This window comes from Piliocolobus tephrosceles, chromosome X, assembly GCF_002776525.5.
Source record: "Piliocolobus tephrosceles isolate RC106 chromosome X, ASM277652v3, whole genome shotgun sequence".
Lineage (NCBI taxonomy): Eukaryota > Metazoa > Chordata > Mammalia > Primates > Cercopithecidae > Piliocolobus > Piliocolobus tephrosceles.
Genome location: NC_045455.1, coordinates 15262574 through 15283331, shown reverse-complemented (window position 1 = coordinate 15283331; position 20758 = coordinate 15262574). Strand labels below are relative to the sequence as shown.

Sequence of the window (20758 nt, the reverse complement as noted above, 5' to 3'; positions counted from 1 at the left end):
CTCCTACCTCAGCCTCCTGAGGAGCTGGGACTACAGGTGCATACCACCACACCCAGCTAATTTTATATTTTTAGTAGAGACAGCATTTCACCATGTTGGCCAGACTGGTCTCGAACTCCTGACCTCAAGTGATCCACCTGCTTCAGCCTCCCAAAATGCTGGGATTATGTGCATGAGCCACTGTGCCCAGCCTTATTTTATAATTCGAGGCAAGACTGATGGTGTTCCAAAAGAGAGCAGAGCTGGCAGGAACATGTGTAGATAAAATGATTCCCTTTCAAGAGCATCCCTCAGAGGACACTAATCTGACCAGCCTAATTCTTATCACACATGATTTTCAAGCAGTGACTGTTTAATACCGAGGCCATCACATCCTTCCTCATCCCTCTCAGTACAGAGCACAGTATCTTGGGTCATCATTGATCATCATTTATCAAAGGGATGAAGACATTGATATATTAGCAATATTTATTAAGTGTGCCCCGTGTGCCAGCATTGTTCTGGGCGCTGGGAATGCAGTGATGACAAGACAAGAATACTGTCATGGAAACAGAGAAAGCGATTAAATAAACAGGATGATATCAGATAGTGGCAAGAACTCTTTAGTAATTGACATAGGAGGATGTGATAGAGGTGCCTGGGTGATGACTTCAGGTTGGTTGGTCTGGGATGCCTCTTGAGGAAGTGAGAAGGCACCATCAGTCATTTACTGAGAAAGAGCTTTCCGGAGAGATGGAGCAGTCAGTACTCTGCCCAAGGCGAGCGTCAGCGCCAAGCATTCAGATACATAAAGGAGGGCCAGCATGGCAGGTGTGCTGGGAGCACCGTGGTGAGGTAGGAGAGAGGCTTGATGCACGTAGTGTTGAAAGATTGGCTGTCGTGTGGATGTTTTGCGGGGAGAAGCAGAGTCCCGGGGCATCCTGTGAGGAGGTGGTCACGGTAGTCTATGCCATGATGGTGGCAAAGAAGCCGCCAATAGGTAGCGGTGGAAATGAAGGGAAGGAGTTGTGTTTGGAACAGGTACCAGAAGCAGGTTCACTCTGTCTTGGTGATGAGGTGGTGGTGGACTCTGAGGGAGGGAGAGGGAACGCTTAGATTTTTGACCTGAGCGACTGGGGGGACATGGTATTAGGGGTTACTAAAATGAGAAAAGGATGGAGGGAAGTGGGGGACTGCGGGGGGAGTGGAGAGTCAGGGTGTTTCTGGCCAGGTCACGTTTGAGATACCTGTTAGATGTCCCATGACCACAGCAGCGGCATAAAGGACAACAGATACAGGAACGTGGAGCTCCGGGGAGGCAGCGACGAAGACTTCCCACTGCTTTGTGTTTTCTGAACGAATTGCTGCTAATCATCCACGTCCACTTAGAATCCTCAAATCAGCGAATAAGGCATAGGCAGCCAGGAACTGGCCACAGCCTTCTGGGAGCTACCTGCAGAGGAGGGACAGCCCGAGCTGCTAAGCCGAGCAGCACAGGACGGAGGGCTGGCTGACGACAGGAGGGCCTTTTACTGGGGCTGCTGGGTCTTGGTTTACTGGGGCTGGTTTTGCTGTCGTTGGGTCTTGGTTTACCGGGGCTGGTTTTGCCATCGTTGGAACCTGCATTGCCCTGAGCTCTGCGTGCTGAAATAAATCTAAGGCCAGGTCCAGCTGTTGGAGGAATGTCCTTGTGTTTGGAATAAGCAGCGTCAGTAGCGTGCCTTTTCTTCATGTGAATCAACAGGCCTCTTTCTTGCTCAGGAAGTTGGAGGCACAAATCCTGTATCCCCTTACCCCCCCCTTTTTTTTTTTCCATTAAAAATTCTGTTTTGCGGCCGGGCGTGGTGGCTCAAGCCTGTAATCCCAGCACTTTGGGAGGCTGAGATGGGCGGATCACAAGGTCAGGAGATTGAGACCATCCTGGCTAACATGGTGAAACCCCGTCTCTACTAAAAAAAATACAAAAAACTAGCTGGGCGAGGTGGCGGGCGCCTGTAGTCCCAGCTACTTGGGAGGCTGAGGCAGGAGAATGGCGTAAACCCGGGAGGCGGAGCTTGCAGTGAGCTGAGATCCGGCCACTGCACTCCAGCCTGAGCGACAGAGCGAGACTCCGTCTCAAAAAAAAAAAAAAAAAAAAAAAAAAAAAAAAAAAATTCTGTTTTGCAAATAGTTTTCATCTTTTCAGTGTTTGTGAATCATTGTCTCTAGAGGTTTGCAGTTGTCTACCATTCTGGCCCTTGCTCTGAAATTCCATACAGCTTGTTACCATCAAGCCGCATGTGCCTGGCGCATTGCCAGCTCCTCTGTCAGTGCTGAGAAATTCCTCAAGTTACACGAGCTCAGCTGGACGGAGCAGGGTTTTGTTGTTTTTGTTTTCTGGCACCCAGTGTGAACTGACATTTAAGAAGTCTTTTCCAAGGAGACAGTTCTTTTGGCTCACTGTTGAATAAAATTGATCTGAAATTCCTACGGTATTTATCGTCTCTCCATCACTCCCCACTTGGTACAAGGCATAGAGAACCTCACAGGGCTGATGTGTTGGGACTCTCGCATCTCAAATTCCTGTAGAAGCAAAGATGGACTGACTATTGAGATTTCAGGTGCTGTTCTTTGGCAGATGGTGAATGAGGGGATGTTGGGAGAAGCTCCATGTCAGCTGTGCTTTGTGAGGAGGGATGCATATACAGAAGTGGGACAGACAGAGAAACTGGCCTGTGGTTCAGCAAAGCATAAGTGACTCTAGCTCCATAGTTAATGCCTTGGGCCTCCAGGAATAGCTCTCTCAGCTTCCCATTGATATAGATAGGAGATTAAATTGCAGTCTGCTGTTAAACAAGAAACTGGATTCCTTTCTATTTATTGAACTGCAAGTGGAATGCCGTCCTATTGACAGCAGCATCCAGACATCTAGAAGGAGAAGCGTATTGACTCCTGGGTGCAGCTTGAAAACAGCGAGTGGGATCTTTGGAAAAGATGGTCCTAGTTTTTCTTTTTTTTTCTTTTTTCTGTTTTTTATTTTTTATTTTTTTATTTTTTGAGATGGAGTGTTGCTCTGTCGCCCAGGCTAGAGTGCAATGTTACGATCTTGGCTCACTGCAACCTTCATCTCTCGGGTACAAGTGATTCTTCTGCATCAGCCTCCCAAGTAGCTGGGACTACAGGCACGTGCCACCACGCCCAGCTAATCTTTGTATTTTTAGTAGAGATTGGCCAGGCTGGTCTCAAGCTCCTGACCTCGTGATCTGCCCGCCTCAGCCTTCCAAAGTGCTGGGATTACAGTTGTGAGTCACTGCGCCCTGCCAGATGATCTCAGTTTTTCTTATTGCATGGCTTGGAATCACTTTCCTTGTGCCCAGTTTAGCCACCCTTTGTTCTTCCCCTTCTCTCTGGGCATCCCATCTTCAGCTGGATCCAGCTTCTACTTGCCTGTGTTCTTATAGGTGAGGGGACCCTATCAGAACGTGCTGCTCTGCGCCCTGCGTGTCCTGCTGAAGTGTTCTCTTAGACTGCAGGGGAATTGTAAATTGCTTATATTTAATAAGAAAAGAGAAAGAGAAGATGGTGGTCTTCCAGATGAGATAAATTACTCTTACTGAAAGCAAGGTATCAAATAGGTGTGATGTGTGTGACTCTTGTTGTCCCTAGAAGTGAAGTCCCTCTGTCTGCTCCTGCCACAATCATTGCCACTCTTCTCATGTCCACCCTTCTGCTAAGGAAACTTGATTGTATTTTGAGCGCTTTATGTTTTCATTGTGTTTTCTGGTTTAATTTTATTAATGCCCACCAAGTAAAACTTAGCCTCTGGCTCTTGTGAGACTGGAATCGCTTCAGTGGACAGTACTAAAGGTGTTGCAAAATCTCTAAAGTTAGCATCGCGGCCAGCGTGCTCAGCTTACAGCTCATGGTAAGAAAAGTGGACAGAGTTAGTACCCAGGAAGCTACTTCTCACGTTACAAGGGCCTTGGAACAGGAAGAGGCCACATAATCAGGGGAGCCACGTTCTTCCTTCAGCCTTCAAAATAGCCTTGTGCCCTCCTAGTAAATGTGTGCGTTTTCAGAACCTGATGCCATCTTGCAGCCCTTGTGCAATTGTCACCAAAGGTCCGCAGAACCTGCCAGACTGTGCCCATGCATTTGTCCCTGAAAACCTCTTTGTGAACACAGAACCTCATGTTTGAAATGATAAATGGTAAAATATTCAGAATGTCATTTTAAAACGTGAAGCCCTCCTATTTAATGAAAAACCAACCACACCGATTAGAATTAAAACCTGTAGCTCTACAAAGTGTTGGGCTCAAAAGACAGTAACCATAATCCAGCATGATAGTTTGTATTGCGTCCTACCATATGAGGTTTAGATTGTTTTATATTCTCTGCTTTTCTTCCTTTGACTTTCCAGAGACAGACAGACACACACACACACACACACACATACACACACACAGACAGAGACAGAGAGAGAAAGGGGGTTGGGAGGAGAGACAGAAGGCTAGAGCTAGAGAACAGGAGTAAAATTAGGGAGGTCAGAAAAAGGCCTACTGGTAGGTCTGTAGTCTGTAGGGTGCTTTTTGCTGATTATACAATTGCTCCTGTGGTTTTTTAGTTCTTAATAATAAAACTTCCTAAATGACTTAAAATGGATTATTGTTTTATTTTTAAAAACTGCCGACTTTTATTGAATATTTTTGTTCTAATAGTGTTTTCCATGTATCTTATTTAATTCTTATGGAAACCTCTGTGGCTAATACTATTAAAGGCCCTTTTGAAAATCAAAAATACCCTTTCATTATTATAATAGTAGTAAATATACATTGTAGAAAGTTAGAATAGACACATGAATAAGATTTAAGAAAGTAGAAACATTGCATTCCCATTGCCCATCAGATTAGTAAGGTAGCCTTTCTGAATTTTTCTATGCATGCATATGTACTTTTCATCTCATCTCATACATTGGCCATATTCAAATTTCCCTATTTATCCCCTAACTGTCCTTTATATCTGTTTATTCTAAAATAAGATTGGCTAGGCACAGTGGCTCACGCCTGTAATCCCAGCACTTTGGGAGACTGAGGCAGGAGGATCTCTTGAGCCTAGCAGTTTGAGAGCAGTCTGGGCAACACAGGGAGACCTGTGTCTACAAAAAAGTTTAAAAATTATCTGGGCATGGTGGTGTGTACCTGTGGTCACAGTTACTCAGGAGGCTGAGGCAGGAGGATTGCTTGAGCCCCCAGAGGCTGAGGCTGCAGTGAGCAGTGATTGCACCACTGCACTCCAGCCTGGAAAACAGAGCAAGACCCTGTCTCAGTCGGTCAGTTAATCAATTAAAAACAGATCCACTCCAGGACCACATATTGCATCTAGTTAATATGTCATCCAGGCCTATGTAGGTTAGTCTCTCATTTTCTTTTCCTCATGTTGAAGCATCTTGTTGAATAAATTGGACCAGCTACAATATCCTCCTTTCTTTGCCTGCTAGCTTTCTTGTGGTGCTGTTTAACTTGTTCCTCTATCCTTTGTATTTTTCCAAAACTGGAAGTCATTGTCTGTGTTATGCTGCTATAAAGGAATACCCGAGGCTGGGTAATTTATAAAGCAAAAAAGTTTATTTTGCTCATGATTCTGGATGGCTAAAAAGTTCAAGAGTGGGCATTGGCATTTGGTGAGGGTCTCAGGCTGCTTCCACTCATGGTCGAAAGGGAGCCGACATGTGCAGAGATCACATGATGAGAGAGGAGGTGGGCAGAATGGGGAGGTGCTAGGCTTTTTGTAACAACCAGCTCTCGCAGGAAGTAACAGAGTGAGAACTCACTCACTCCCAAGGGAGGGCATTAGTCTATTCATAAGGGATCCGCCCCAACGACCCAAACACCTTTCACTGGGTCCCACCTCCAACATTGAGGATGAAATCTCAACATGAGGTTTGGAGAGGAATGGAAATTCATCCTGGGGCTTGACTGACACCATTAAACATTTGGGCTGGAGTCTGTCATAAGTGATGTTGTGTGCTTCATATTTCGTTAATGATTAGAGATAGTTCATTGCATTCAGGTGGTGATATTCTGATTACTCCATTGCAGGTAAAGTCGTGTTACCTTTGTCCTGTGTGAATTTCCAGTCCCCTACTTGGTTTTTTCACCCATTGATAATCCTTGCTGGAGTCAATAATTTCTTTAGAGTTTGTGGAATGAGGATTTTCTAATTCTTTTATTCTTGCTGTGTTATAAATTGGCACTTAAAATTTTTTGCCAAATACTTGAGGCAAAATTTTACTTTATGGGAGATAAACCTGTAAAACCTTTCTTCAACTTGTTGGCTATCCTGAAACACCCTTTCCTCTGGCCAGGCAGCTTACACACTCGATTCTTTGCTTTGGGTTACCAATTTTACATAAGGAGATGCTTTGATCTGCCTGGAATCTACTGTGTCTCCAAGGCCCTCTCTCTCTGTCCTTGCAACAGGTAATTGTTTTTTGTTGTTGTTGTTGTTTTTAATTTTTGTTGTTTTTTGAGACGGAGTTTTGCTCTTGTCACCCTGGCTGGAGTGCAGTGGCGCGATCTCAGCTCACTGCAACCTCCGCCTCCCGGGTTCAAGTTATTCTCCTGCCTCAGCCTCCTGAGTAGCTGGAATTACAGGGGCATGCCATCATACCCAGCTAATTTTTGTATTTTTAGTAGAGACGGGGTTTTGCCATGTTGTCCTGGCTGGTCTTGAACTCCTGACCTCAAGTGATCCACCCGCCTCGGCCTCCCAAAGTGCTGGGAGCCACAGCGTGAGGCCCCAACAGGTAATTGTATGAGGGACAGAATCTGATTGCAAAGGGTGCTACTGAGAGGACACTGTTCTCAGGCAGCAGGTAAACTAGGTTTCTAAAAATCAGTTTGTATCATTATTTTCACATCCATTATAACATTGTACAGGTTTGGTTTGGTTTTGTCTTGTTGTGCCAGGGCGGTGGGGCTGGTATCTATGACTTTAAGTATTTATTCCTTTGTGTTACAAGCAGTCCAATTATACTCTTTTTATTATTTTTAAAGTATAATAAATTATTATTGACTATAATCCCCTGTTGTGCTATCAAATATTAGATCTTCTTCATTCTGTCCCACTCTTTTGGACCCATTAACTATCCCCATTCCCTCCCACCCGTTACCTTTACCAGCCTCTGGTAACATGATTCTCCTCTCTCTGCTCCATGAGTTCATTTGTTTTAACTTTTAGCTCCAACAATAAGTGAGAACATGTGAAGTTTGTTTTTCTGTGCCTGGCTTATTTCACTTAACATAATGACCTCCAGTTCCAATCATGCTGTTGCACATGAGAAGATCTCCTTGTTTGTGGCTGAATAGTAATCCACTGTGTATATGTATCCATTTTCTTTGTCTGTTCATCTGTTGATGGACACTTAGGTTTCTTCCAAATCTTGGCTGTTGTGAATGGTGCTGCAGTAAACATGGGAGTGCAGGTATCTCTCTGACATACTGTTTTCCTTCCTTTTCAGTATACACCTAATAGTGGGATTGCCGGGTCATATGGTAGCTCTATTTTTAGTTTTTTCAGGAACCTCCAAACTGTTCTTGTTCATGGTTATGCTAATTTACATTCCCACCGATAGTATGTAAGGGTTTCTTTCCCGCCATATCCAAGCATTTGTTATTGCCTGTCTTTTGGACATAAGCCATTTTAACTGGGATGAGATGATATCTCATTGTAATTTTGATTTGCATTTCTCTGATGATCAGTGATGTTGAGCACCTTTTCATATGCCTGTTTGCTATTGCACAGTTTTTACTTAATGTCTTTGATTTACAAGTATCTTTTTTCTCTTACACCAAAAATGTTGGCATGCTTAATACCATAATATAAAGAAAAGAATTGACGGGGCACAGTAGGTCATGCCTGTGATCCCAGCACTTTGGGAAGCTGAGGTGGGCAGATCATGAGGTCAAGAGATTGAGACCATCCTGGCCAACATGGTGAAACCCTGTCTCTACTAAAAATACAAAAAATTAGCTGGGCATGGTGGCATGTGCCTGTAATCCCAGCTACTTGGGAGGCTTAGGCAGGAGAATTGCTTGAATCCGGGAGGTAGAGGTTTCAGTGAGCCAAGATCGTGCCACTGCACTCCAGCCTGGCGACAGAGCGAGACTTTGTCTCAAAAAAGAAAAAAAAGATAATGGATTTTTACAAATCTGGTAACCGGGTCTTACGGAAGTAGTTACACCACAAAAAGACACCCCCTTGTTTTTCTCATTTCATTGGCAATCCTCTGACTCACCATAATAAATTGCTGTTACTGTCTGAGCCATAGAACCATGTTAGAGTATGGATGAAGGATTCTGTGGAAAAAAAGGTAAATATTTCCTATACCCTACAAAAATACATAGCATACTAGGTTATGGTCTCACATTTTTATGGCTCTCTCTCCCCATATAAAATGAAACATACTATTCATACTGTGAAAAGATGGTAGCATATGTTTCTTTGTATTTTGGAGGGAGATATTTACACTGTTGGTGAATGGCAGCTGGAATCCATTCCAGCCCATGCAGACTTCCTGGTTGGGGTTTGCAACCTTCTCCTTGGCCTCTCACAGTGAGGCCAGGTTCCCGGAGACCTCACGCCCTCTTTGCCTGACGCCCAGCTCTGTCGATCTTCGCAGGTACCTGTTCGCGCTGCAGGTGAAGCAGGACTTGGCTCAAGGCAGGTTGACGTGTAATGACTCCAGCGCAGCTCTCTTGATTTCACACATTGTGCAATGTAAGTTCTATTTGTTTCCTTTGAAAATCATGTTTGAAATAACACAGTGATCCAATTGATGGGAAAAAAATCATATCCACCAAAAAAGAAAGTGTCAATATCTTTGTGTTATTTTTGCTGTTCATATGAAGGCCTGCGGGTGGAAGAGAAGAACCATACTCCTGATGTCATTTAATATGCATATCCCCAAATGTTAACTGTTGTACTTTCTGTTCAGGTGTTTGTCTTTCTTCAAGGACTAGTACACAGTTGTTACTTCAATTGTCTCAAAGGATGAGCTTGGATGGATGCTTGCCAAATAGACTAAACTTGTTCTGTCCTTTTCGTGGATTTAAACTTTATCGTTGAATATGGCATAGTCGCCTTAAGACATAATACTGCCACAGATTGCACTTCTCTCTAGAGATTCGTGCTCTCCAGAATTCAGTAAATCAAGACTCATGCTGGATTAATGGAGCTGAACCCTGGATGTTTCAATTTGCCTTAATACAGACAAAGGATAAATCAGACTGTGCTCATCTCAAGGCTTGCTGACAAGCCACCTGGGTGTTTTTTCCCTCTTGACCAAGGCAGAAATTACTTGAAATAAAATATACACATTATGTTTCAGAAAGGTAATTGTGAGTATAACGCTTAGTGTATAAGCACTACTATGAAGGAAAGTTGTGTTATCATATCACCTTTTACATTTCCACTGTATATGAATTAGTCTCATATAATCAGTCCCCTCCTATCCTGATATGTGCCTAGTTAACTAGATTTACAAAGGTTTATAGGAAGTATCACTCTTAGTAGTCAAAAAATTGCCTTAGTCTAATACAGTAAGGTGTTACAGTAGATGATGCATATCTTCTTGTTTTTTGAATATGATCACTTAATAGATAGGTATTTTCTTACCAATTTGAAAAAAATGACATGGGCAAGAAAAATAATAGGTATCTTTATTAAGCCTGACCATGTGCCAGCATTTAATTGTCCTAACAGCCCCCAAGATCAAGTCTGTCATTATCCTGATTTTACAGGGGAGGAATCCTTAGCACAGAACTTAACGTAATTTTTACCTTTGGAGGGAGAGGAGGCTTTGAGTCTGGCTGACCTGATTTCTGTTCATTGGTTGGTGACCCTGGCAGGTTACTAACCCCCCAGCCTCCATTTCTTTTGGAACATGAGAATAATAGAATCTTTTTCATAAGGCTGTAAAAATTAAATGGTAGCATATACAGTTGTCCTTTAGTATCCATGGGGTATTGTCTGCAGGACCTCCAAGGACACCAAAAACTGAGGATGCTCACGTCCCTGAAATGAAATGGTGTCGTATTTGCATATAACCTACATATATCTTCCCATAGACTGTAAATCGTCTCTCGGTTACTTATAATAATGAATGCACTGTAAATGCTATGTAGTTACATTGCATTATTCAGGGAATAATGACAGGAAAAAATATCTTAGATGTTTGGTACAGATGCAGTATTTTTTCTTAAGTATTTTCCATCCATGGTTGGTTGAATCCATGAATATGGAACCCACAGATACAGAGAGCCAGCTGTACCCAGTATATGCTGGGTGCTCAGCAAACATTAATTTCCTTTATCCTTATTCACCTGCAATCCTCCTTTTCCAAACAACATAAAACTTTAAAACTTCCTTCTTGAAATAGTAACTTCATAAAATGACTCTGACCCTTGGCATTTTGTAAGCAGAAGAGAAATTGACCTTACTCAAAGGTTCCTGATGCCATTTAGTCGTGTACTTCTTTCCTCCTATGTTTTTTTCTTTAAAGATCTGTTACACTAAAGAGATTTTGGCCAGGCACGGTGGCTCACCCCTGTAATCCCAGCACTTTGGGAGGCCAAGGTGGGTGGATCAGTTGAGGTCAGGAGTTAGTGACCAGCCTGGCCAAGATGATGAAACCTTGTCTCTACTAAAAATACAAAAATTAGCTGGGTGTGGTGGTGGTGGGTGCCTGTAGTCCCACCTACTCGGGAGGCTGAGCCAGGAGAATCGCTTGAACCCGGGAGACACCCCACTGCCCTCCAGCCTGGGCGACAGAGTGAAACTCTGTTTAAAAGGAAAAAGAAAAAAGAAGAGTAGATTTTAAGTGTTCTCACCACAAATATATATATATATAGGCAGTAATACATATGTTAATTAGCTTAATTTAGCCATTTCACAATGTATACACATATCAAAAGATGATGTTCACTATAAATATATACCAAAAAATTTTTTTGTTTTTAGACAGAGTCTCTGTCACCCAGGTGGAAATGTAGTCTGTCAATCACAGCTCACTGCCGCTTCGACCTCCTGGAATCAGGCAATCCTCCTGCCTCAGCCTCCCAAGTAGCTGGCACTATAGGCGCGTGCCATCAGGTCTAGCTAATTCTTTTTCTTTCTTTCTTTTCTTTCTGTCTTTCTTTCTTTTCTTTCTTTCTCTCTTTCTTTCTCTCTTTCTCTCTTTCTTTTTTTGTGAGCTGAGGTCTCACTGTGTTGCCCAGGCCAGTCTTAAACTCTTGAGCTCAAGCGATCTTCCCACCTCGGCCTCACAAAGTGCTGGGATTCATAGGCATGAGCCACCATGCCTGACCAATATGTATAATTTTTATTTTGTCAATTAAAAAAGTGAATTAAAAAAATAAAGATCTGTTAACAATAGTGAATTTCACTCGCATATCTGGGAGTAGAGATTTGCTGACATCCAGAAAACCATCGTCTCAGTCTAGTGTACCATTTTCCCTCCCAGAAACCAGTAAGTGGCTCAAAATCCCCAAAGAATCTTCCCTTCTCGAAAGGCAAACAGATGGGTTCAGAAGTTCCCCTGCTGTTTACATGGTATTTGACATACAGTCATTAGACACACAGTATTCTTAAAATCTTACGATACGTGTAAGGCCTCATTTCTGCATTTTTAAGCATCCCATGCACTCAGTCATGAAAGGAGGCATTTCATAGAATCTTCTGTGGATTGTGTCATGGTTTCAGTTATTGGTGATTATTGGTAAAGTATAAGGGGTCAAGTCATCTCATTTTGGCAGAAACTATATTACCCTTAATGGAAAATTATCTCTGGTAAGCTGATATTTATCTTGTCCGTCTCTGTACACACAAGCTGATGTCTTATTTTCCTGCCTTCTTTCGCTTGAATACATGGACTCTTTAAGATAGTCTGTATTTTTTCATTTGTTCCTCCGTCACTGGCCTTGTATCTTCCCTGCAGTATTTTGAACTTTCAATTTTCTCTAATTTACTGTGGGTTGACTAAGAAGGACAAACTGATGAAGGGAAGAATCATCTACTAGTTGACCCTGATGTAAAAGTCGCACGTGGGCAGCATGGAGGCGAGGCAGGGTTGTGTTTGTGCAGGTCGTGTGGTCCCTGCTCTGAGGGTTCCACGTGGTAAGGTGGGTTTGTCCACGCCTGGCCTCTGGGGAAGTTCCATCCATTTATTAAAATCACAGGATTTTGGTTTGCTGCTGTTTTTCCTATTAATTATTTTGCTGAGTAGACTGCTAAGGAATGTAGTATATGCATAAGCTGATGTGACATTTTCAGCATAAAACATGTAAAAAATAGGAAGTCAGCTGGGCGCAGTGGCTCATGTCTATAATCCCAGCGCTTTGTGAGAGCCAGGCAGGCGGATCTCTTGAGGCCAGGAGTTCGAGACCAGCCTAGGCAACATAGCGAGACCTCGTGTCTACAAAAACAAAATTAGCTTGAGGCCAAGAGTTCAAGACCAGCCTGGGCAACATAGTGAGAGCCTGTCTCTACCCAAAAAAAAAAAAAAAAAAAATTAGCCAGGTGTGGTGGTGTGTGGCGGTAGTCCCAGGTACTTGGGAAGCTGAGATGGGAGGGTCAGTTGAACCCAGAAGTCAAGGCTGCAGTGAGCCATGATTGCTTCACCGCACCCCAGCCTGGGTGACAGAGCAAGACCCTGTCTCAGAAAAAATAAAAGGAAGTCAGATCTTGAGTATGTGTCTGTTTTCAAATTCCAGAAATTTAAGGAGCAGCCTATTTCCATATTTCGAAGAGGAGAGATGTGAGGAGCGAATAAGTTTCATAGTCATGTCACTGTGGAGTGGCAGAAGGGCAAGAAAAGCGACCCAGAAGAAGGTCCCCACCCTGATGCCAAAGGAAAAACTGGAGCGTTTGGCTATCTCTATATGGAATGATGGGAAAGAGTGTGTTCTGAGAATCATAGGAATTAAGAAGCCCAAACATAAAACTCACAGGACATTTCGGATTTAAGGAATTCCTCCATAGACAGTCAAAGCTCATTATTCTCAGATTCTGTCTTTGCAGATTTGCTTATTTACTTGTAGCCCCCAAATGAACACTCATGTGCTTTCACGGTCATTTGTGGATATGCCCAGGATGGTGAAAAATTGTAGTCACCTGATGTGCATTCCTAGTGGAGGTCAAACGAGGCAAAGCTCTGCCTTCTGGTTTTTTTCTCATACTGTTAATAAGTATCCTTTTTATGGTCTATTTAGTGCCACACTTCTCGCATTTTTGTGCGTATTGTTGGTGATTTCACTGTTTGAAACAGTCCCCAGGCGTTGTGCTGAAGCGCTGTCTGTCTTGTGTCCCCGCGTGCTGCGCCATCTGCCTGATAGAGCAAATGTGTGTTAGGTAAGCAGCGTTCAGGCATGAGCTCAGCTGCTCTTGGCCATGAGCTCCGTGTGAAGAAATTGGCAATGTGTATTTAAGATGGCTTTCAACAGAAACACAGATAAGACACGGCCAGTTAACTAAAATGTTGTTTCAAGACTACTGTAGGAACCTCACCCCATATTTCCCGTAGGAGAAACGATTCAGGAATGGCTAATTCAGTGTTTATGGGAATCTTATAGATCACAACTGCCTCTAATAATGAGCATCAACTGCATTTCCTTGGGACCAGATAGAAGGAATTGCAGAGAAGCCAGGCCCTCTATTGTCAAGGCGACAGATAATGATGGCAGTATGACCAGGCATGCCCCCATTTCTGTGCTATTTTCTGTGATGGAGGGTGGCAGTTTTACTCTATTTAGGAAGAGAGAAATTAGTCTAGAAAAGGCAATTAGGAAATAGAGTTGTTGGTCTTTCGGATGATGAGGAAGCAAGTAAGGGAGGGGTTCTTCCAGCGCCCCAGCTGCTGCCAGGTGTGGTGGCATGGCTTTGGGCAAAACAGATATCCTCAGTGGGTGTGATTGATGACAACACCCAGGCCATGTCCTGCTTGATTATTGGAGTGCATTGCCCTAGGTGTGACAAGCTGCTTCACGTGACAGAATGAAAGGTGAGTTTCATAGCAACAGTTCCCTTGGTTTTTATGGAAACAGCTGGGCTCTGGTCATTAGGCTATTTTTTACTGAGCTTGTTTTACAGTATATGTGATACAAAGAAAAAGGTGTACTGTCCCAGAGGTGTAACAGTGGGTGTACACACTGACCTTGAGCTAGTGTTGTTAAGGCGCAAGTCTGATTTAAAGCTCTATCCTTTCCTTTCCACATTCCAGCAGTATTGAGGACTATCTTGAGGTTATGCGAGAAAACAAGGTTATGTGAGAATTATATTTCGCATAGATAAAAACGTGTAAGACTTTGCAATCTGATCTGGTATTTCTGACAAGACGACGAAAAGTTTAATAAACTCATAATTTTTTAAGCGTTAGATTATCTACCTTTGCACCCACTGACAATCCTCCTTTCTCTACATGATAAAGCATTTGGGTTTTGCACTAGTCGTTGCTAATATATAAGTTTCACTTTGATTTTTATAGAGTCTGAAGTTTCAGGGCTTGTTAGGAGGTCATACGGTTATCACCCACATGTATAGAATTTACTGCCAAGAACCTCCCCAGGCTGATGGGGAGAAAAGAAAAATCGGGAGCAGGTATGGCTGAAGATGGATGATTCTGAGGTTTTTTTTTTTTTTTTGGACACGGAGTCTTGCTCTGTCGCCCAGGCTACCATGCAGTGGCATGATCTTGGCTCACTGCAACCTGTACCTCTCAGGTTCAAGCGATTCTTCTGCCTCAGCCTCCCCGGGAGCTGGGATTATAGGTGCCTGCCACCACGCCCAGCTGATGTTTGTATTTTTGGTAGAGATGAGGTTTTGCCATGTTGGCCAGGCTGATCTCGAACTCCTGACCTCAAGTGATCCGCCCGCCCTGAACTTCCAAAGTGCTGAGATTACAGAGGTGAGCTACTGCACCTGGCCTTGAAGCTTCTTTCCGACTGTTAGAGATGAGGAGGAGTGAAAACTGTCTTCTCACGTCACCACAATTGATAAATGTATCCTCGCATCTGGTTTCTGAGATCTAACCCTTCTGATGTTCCCCACCAACTGGACTCACCTTATGTTGTCTGCTAGCTTCTGTTTGGCTAGCAGGGGAATATTGACAAACTGGGAAGTGTCCTTCCTCCATGACCTGTTTTTCTTTCTGTTTCTTTTTAGCTGAGATTGGGGATTTTGATGAAGCCTTGGACAGAGAGCACTTAGCAAAAAATAAATACATACCTCAGCAAGACGCACTAGAGGACAAAATCGTGGAGTTTCACCATAACCACATGTAAGTCTCATTCTTGGCTCCATACTCCCCTGAGCCGGTTCTCTCTGCCTGCAGCCTACATGGGTGTACATCCCAGCCACCCCCTACAGAAGCTATGGTGGAGAAAAACACTAAGGGTGAGGGGAAATGATCACAGAGGCTCAGTGGGATGTGGTGATTCATCCTGGGCTCTCAGAAGCACAGGTCACCCACTGAAGCCTGGAGTTTAAGGATGCCCAGGCTTTGGAACAAAAGAGAAAGTAAGAGCAAAGGTCCATCCAGTTATCATCCTAATGAGAAATTGGGAAAGGGACGTGGTCACCTTGGGACAAGGTCAGAGTATCATAAAAATCCAGAACCTTCATAGCATCTCCATTTTTGTTTTTGTTTGGATTAATAAAACATTTCCAAAGGACTCATGGTGCTTTTTGTTGTTGTTTTAGGGAAGCATTGGAGCCTGACGGCCATATGAAAAAGTGTTCTCTTGAACTTTTTTTGCAGGTTTAGGTTATTGAAAACAACTAAAATCTTGTTTTAACACAGTGGTGTTTTGCTTTAATATGACGTTAAAGGAAACTCTTTGAGATTCCCCCCCCCCCAAAAAAAAAAAAAAAACTGGCTGAGTCTGGAGACTTTTGGGGTTTTATGTTCCATGGCAATGGAGCTTTTGTCCAGCTGCTAGACTTTGGGTTACAGTGAATGGGAGGTTGGGTGTCATCTGATCAGGTAGCCCCAGTGTTTGTGATGAAATGCCTTTTTATTTCCCAAGAGAAGCTTCTTAATCTCAAATTAACAGACACAGGGAATTCAAATCTCCTGGCCTTTCTCTTTAATTTTTGTTTTGTCAGTGGACAAACACCAGCAGAATCAGATTTCCAGCTCCTAGAGATTGCCCGTCGGCTAGAGATGTATGGAATCCGGTTGCACCCGGCCAAGGACAGGGAAGGCACGAAGATCAATCTGGCCGTTGCCAACACGGGAATTCTAGTGTTTCAGGTGAGAGCCTTGAGAACACCGCCCGGTTCCCTTGGTGATAGAGGGAGAAGAGCTGGCCCTTCAACTCTGATTCATATTCATTGGGCCAAGACCTCTGATCGTTATTTTTCGGCGAACAAAGAAAAATTAACCTCATCTCAGGCTTTCTGTTTCCCAGGCCCTCAGCTCCCAGATTCTATTTCACTTACCTTTGCCCTGTTTGGGGAATCCATATTACAGATTTGTTTGATTTTATTGACTTTGTAGCATCACAGAAGCATGTAGCTCTCCATGGACGTACACTTAGAACACAGTGTAATGAAATCGAGACTTTAGGTCCCCAAATAAACACCTTTTTCACTCTTACAGATGATACTTTGCTGTAACGTGATCCTTTTTTTTTCCCCCCCAAACCCAGTTTGGGTTGAGCCAGCTTGTTTTGTTGGGGCTTCAGATATACTTAAAGAGTGTTAGGCACACTTTTAAGATATAACAGTTTTATAAATTCATAAAAGCCACATTCTTGCAGTTTTGTAGCAAAACACATACTGCACTTGAATTCTTATTTGTATTCTACTTAAGGACATAGTGATTCTCTGCACTCTAAAAGGTGTGCTCTGTTGATCATTCTGCTCTTGGACTGTTTCCTTGATCATTGCTTCTCTCTTAATAGCCTTATTGAAGTATTGCTGACATACAATAAAGTGCACACACTTGAAGTGCATAGTTCAGTAGGATTTTATTATATATGTGTATATCCTGTAAAACTCCCAACAAAACCAGCAGAATGAACATATTCACCCCCAAAAGGCGGTTCAGTACATTCCTTTTCAACACAAGCGGGTAACCTGTGCTTTTAGTTTCAAATGGATATAGAGAAAGCACCTGCCTTTGTCATGAAATGGGATCAGATTTCACCCAATTATGAAGTTGTAAATGTGTTCAGGACCTAACACCCTTTTTTGAGCTCTTCCAGGTTTGCGTATATTTCCCTCTCATCTTTTATCAAAAGAGTTCCAGTGATTCTGTGTTCATGCACCAGAAGTTTATGACAGCATAATTATTACAGAATCACATCCCAAGAAGAGTTAAGCCGGCTTCCTATCAGGTGGTAGGGAGTGACATTGTGAGAGCAGTGTGGTATTCAAGGCGGATTTTTTCTCGACAGTTTTTGACCTGCATGCATAGCCTCTGAGTACCTGATAAGAGAAACCAACAATAGGCCGGGCGTGGTGGCTCACGCCTGTAATCCCAGCACTTTGGGAGGCTGAGGCAGGTGGATCACCTGAGGTCAGGAATTCAAGACCAGCCTGGCCAACATGGTGAAACCACGTCTCTACTAAAAATACAAAAATTAGCTGGGCGTGATGGCATGCACCTGTAATCCCAGCTGCTTGGGAGGCTGAGGCAGGAGAATCACTTGAATTTGGGAAGCAAAGGTTGCAGTGAGCCAAGATCGCACCACTGCGCTCCAGCCTGGGTGACAGAGCAAGACTGTCTCAAAAAAGATAAACAATAAAGCCAAGTGGAGTTTTCAGTACTATCATTAAATTTCAAATCACAACACTGAACCATTTCTAAAAAGTATTAAGAAGGAAAAGAAGTGTCTAACAATTGAATTAATGTGCTTTGATTGTGTTTGACACAACCCTAAGTATTGGGAATACCTGGGTAATGTAGTCACCTACAAAGCCTGTGTCTCAGAACCCACCTTCTTGCCAGTGCCCCATTGCTTCTTTCTTGCCACGTTGAATGAACAGGCCTCGTGTTCCAGTGGGCTCCAGAGGAATTCTAATTTCAGCTGAGACTGGGCAGACGGGAGTTGGTATCCAGCGGCTCCCCATTGTTTCTCCACCTTGGTTGGAGATGGTGACTACCCGGCTGCCACACACGATGAGGATGTGTGAGCCCCGCCCAGAGGCTGTGCTGGCCTTGAAGACACACGGCAGGCCTGGCCTCCCATCCTCAGTTCTGCCGATGCTATTGGAAGAACTTCAGTTCTGCTGGTGCTGTTGGAAGCTTGATGGGCCCAGGAACCAGACCAGCGTAGATGAAGCAGGGAGTTGATTGCAGACCTGCTGAATGTTAACCATAGCTGCCAGGAAGGCGTGTGCTTGGAAGTCTCTTTCTGCCACATTAAATGTGTCATTTGCGGCAAATTGAAAAATATCCATGTTGCAGTTTCCATGTCTATAAAATGAAAATAATAAATCCATCTTGCTGGGTTTTATCATATAAGGGTTGTTAAGATACGGTGTATAAAGCCCTCAGGATGGTACCTGGCACTTCATAAGTTCTGGCAGCTAATGATTGTGGTGGTTGTCATGGTTTTTATTTCTATTTATCTTTCTTCTCATCATTACCTTGGCTAGTTTCCTCTCTCCCTAGAGGTAGACTTAGTTTGAATGCCAAAATCCTGTAATTAGTGAGAAATAATGATCCAGGAACAGGTATTATCCTATAGCCACAGATCCTGTGAGTTCTCTGCAAAAGGCATCTCTACTGAGCAATCGCCTGCCAGCCCTCTTCCTTTAGCTTCCATAAGCAAAGCAGACCAACTCACAAGTTGCTTGTTATGCATTTCCTGGCTCACTGCTACTGTCTTTCTTTTTAGGGTTTCACTAAGATCAATGCCTTCAACTGGGCCAAGGTGCGGAAGCTGAGTTTCAAGAGGAAACGCTTTCTCATCAAGCTCCGGCCAGATGCCAATGTAAGTGGTCCCGGTGGGAGAGGGGACCCATTGAGCCATGGGATGGCATGTGTCTTGCAAAGGGTGGAGGTCTGCACTTGGTAGGGCTTCCGCTGAACCTGTGGCCAGTGCCACCCAGGTGCTTTGGTCCACATGAACGCCGAGCGTCTCCAGGACAGATGTATCCAAATGGTTGGTAACTCTAGGGCTGCCATCATTGGTAAACAGAGAGCATAAAGGAGGTACACGAATGTGTACCTGGGGAGAGGGTCATTTCCCTGCACAAATCCAGGCAGCCCCTCCTGACAAACAACCTGGGCTGTGCTGTTGCTGCGCATCCAGCCCCAGGCTACACCTGGAGACCCCATTCAGTATCCTGCCCTACCCCAGGCATAGACTGACTTCCCCAATCCCTGCTGGAGGCCCTGAGCCCCCAGTGGAACTCATTTGCATGGGCTAATTAGGTCTTCTTCCCCACTTACTTCCCACAACACACCTAACGCTGTGACCCACGCCAGGACTGGGACGGGAAGGGAGGAGCAGCCTCTTTGTCTGCCGGAAATGGTGACGGAGGAGGTGGGTTATGTGTCCTGGGCGTCTGTCCCCAACCAGCATGTAGAGTTCTTTTTCCCATAGCAAAGATGATGATAAATGGCAATCAGGCTTACAGTTTAGGTACAATCTGGGTTCAGTAGGCTTTCATGGCCCAACCTGGCAAGCATATACCCATTTTAAATGGTTTTCCATGGAAAAACTCACTGGAGTTCCAAAAAGCTGCCTTATAAATAAAGGACTGCAGCACAGCTTGTTTGTAAATTGGGTCCACCCATAACTGTGAGATCCCCCAAAATAGTTGGAACTGCTGGGAATGCTAAGGACGGTGGTAACTTTGGTTTATATAATATGGCCACTTCAATTGGGAGTAAGCAGTTTCCATATCCCCTTTCCAGAATCAAAGGGCATGATTTTTTTCAGCCGAGAGTGATACTTTTGTGCTCCAGGAAAAAAAATTGCATTTTCTGTGTAGTTCCTGGGGTGGCCTGGAGCCCGGAGTCACGGGCGACTTTACAGAGAAACCACGTAAGAGCCAATGTTGACACGAAGTGTGAGGAAGAGGATGAATGTTGAATTTCAGTGATTTTAAGGAGGCAGGAAGGGACTTCCAGTATTTGGGTTTTGTTTTTCAAGGAAACGTAAGCGAAATAAACATAATTTGTACATGAAATCTGTCAAAAGATGGTGTCCCTTCCATTGAAGCCATGTGACTGTTTCTGTTACTCATCTGAGAGATTCTCTGGGGAAGAAAATGATGGACTAGGGACTGCATCTTGTCCTTAAGAATAACTAGAGTTTAGTAAGTCTTTGCACTGATGGTCATGCTATAATAAAATACACAGCGAAAACTTTATTGGACAAAGCTATTTTCTGCCCCTTTTCTCCAGTTTCAGTGACGTATCTGTGGGTAATGGAAAAAACCAACGTTGTATTTTCCCTTTTTAGAGTGCGTACCAGGATACCTTGGAATTCCTGATGGCCAGTCGGGATTTCTGCAAGTCCTTCTGGAAAATCTGCGTTGAACATCATGCCTTCTTTAGACTTTTTGAAGAGCCCAAACCAAAGCCCAAGCCCGTCCTCTTTAGCCGGGGGTCATCATTTCGGTTCAGGTGAGGTCGCCACTTCGTGCCTCCATTTACTGGGTGCACGTTTTTCCTCTTGCCTCTCACAGCTGCTGTGACACACAGCAGGTAGGGGAGGTGAATGCTCATTGGCCTCCGGGAGCTATGGCCAAGCGGGGGCACTTGTGTCGTAATCCCAGTGGGCTCTGT

General features: G+C 43.9%; 1 protein-coding gene across 2 annotated transcripts in view; it reads left to right on the top strand.

Moving 5' to 3' along the window:
- FARP1 (FERM, ARH/RhoGEF and pleckstrin domain protein 1) overlaps positions 1–20758 on the top strand; it is a 237348-nt gene that overhangs the window by 156737 nt on the left and 59853 nt on the right. For both annotated transcript variants that reach the window (XM_031934974.1, XM_023218037.3), the window contains 5 exons: positions 8639–8736; positions 15175–15289; positions 16117–16264; positions 18858–18953; positions 20433–20596. In XM_031934974.1, coding sequence (XP_031790834.1) covers positions 8639–8736; positions 15175–15289; positions 16117–16264; positions 18858–18953; positions 20433–20596 — 621 coding nt within the window. The remainder of the gene's footprint in view (positions 1–8638; positions 8737–15174; positions 15290–16116; positions 16265–18857; positions 18954–20432; positions 20597–20758) is intronic.